The following is an 860-nucleotide window of genomic DNA, read 5'->3' on the forward strand; positions in this document are numbered from 1 at the left end:
TATATATATATATATATATATATATATATATATATACTATAATAGTATTTTATACTATATTTTTATTTATTTATAACACTTTACTTTATTATCTCTCTGAAATATCACTATATCAAATATGTCAGTATATCAAAAACTGATTTTCAGGCACTAGGCATGGCCTTGATCCAATAAATATATTATCCACAATACAATTACAAAGTCATGCATTTAAACACGGTTTGTATTCATCAAAAACATTTCTGCAAATGGATATCCTTCTGCTATCATTTGTTTCAGTTGTGTTTGCCCAGCCATTTCACAGTCTTTAACACCCTGTTCAATGACTCAGGCACAGAAGCCGGACAGAAGACATTTGTTGGCCTAAAGAATACATTCTCACCTTTACTGTACACGGCGCAGTTGCTCTTTCCATCCTCTGCACTGACCCACATCATGTCCATCAGCCAGCGAGGACCTCCATTCAGTGCCAGCGAAACCTGTGACACAAAACACACTTCAGCTTCCTCCACATCAGAACAGACCATCTGATCGACAGCCGTGACTTGCTGTTTTGGGGTGTAAAATGCATCAGACGGTCAGTGAACAGACTGTAGACAAGCTATCCAGTGTCTAACTGAGCTTGTTTAAACAACTTCAACCATGCATTCATCAGTCCCAAAGGCCATTCCAAAGCTATATCTCCATGTATGTGTGTGAGGCCACACCCCGTCCCGTTCGCCCTCTGAATGGCTGCATTGTTAGAGAGCCTCTGAATGTTTCACCTGATCAGATCTCATCCTTTGGGAGATTTGGGATCCAGAATGGAGCAGCATGGACTTGGAGACAGAAGAAGCGGATGCTGAGCACTGATCTTTAGA

The 860-nt window shown here is 40.1% G+C and overlaps 1 protein-coding gene across 1 annotated transcript in view; it reads right to left on the minus strand.

The window, feature by feature from the left end:
• LOC107569300 (zinc finger protein ZFPM2-like) overlaps nucleotides 1–860 on the minus strand; it is an 80,384-nt gene that overhangs the window by 28,862 nt on the left and 50,662 nt on the right. The window contains exon 6 of the mRNA XM_016255358.1: nucleotides 383–479. Coding sequence (XP_016110844.1) covers nucleotides 383–479 — 97 coding nt within the window. The remainder of the gene's footprint in view (nucleotides 1–382; nucleotides 480–860) is intronic.

Source organism: Sinocyclocheilus grahami, unplaced genomic scaffold, assembly GCF_001515645.1.
Source record: "Sinocyclocheilus grahami isolate Dianchi unplaced genomic scaffold, SAMN03320097.WGS_v1.1 scaffold1331.1, whole genome shotgun sequence".
Taxonomy (NCBI): Eukaryota; Metazoa; Chordata; class Actinopteri; order Cypriniformes; family Cyprinidae; genus Sinocyclocheilus; species Sinocyclocheilus grahami.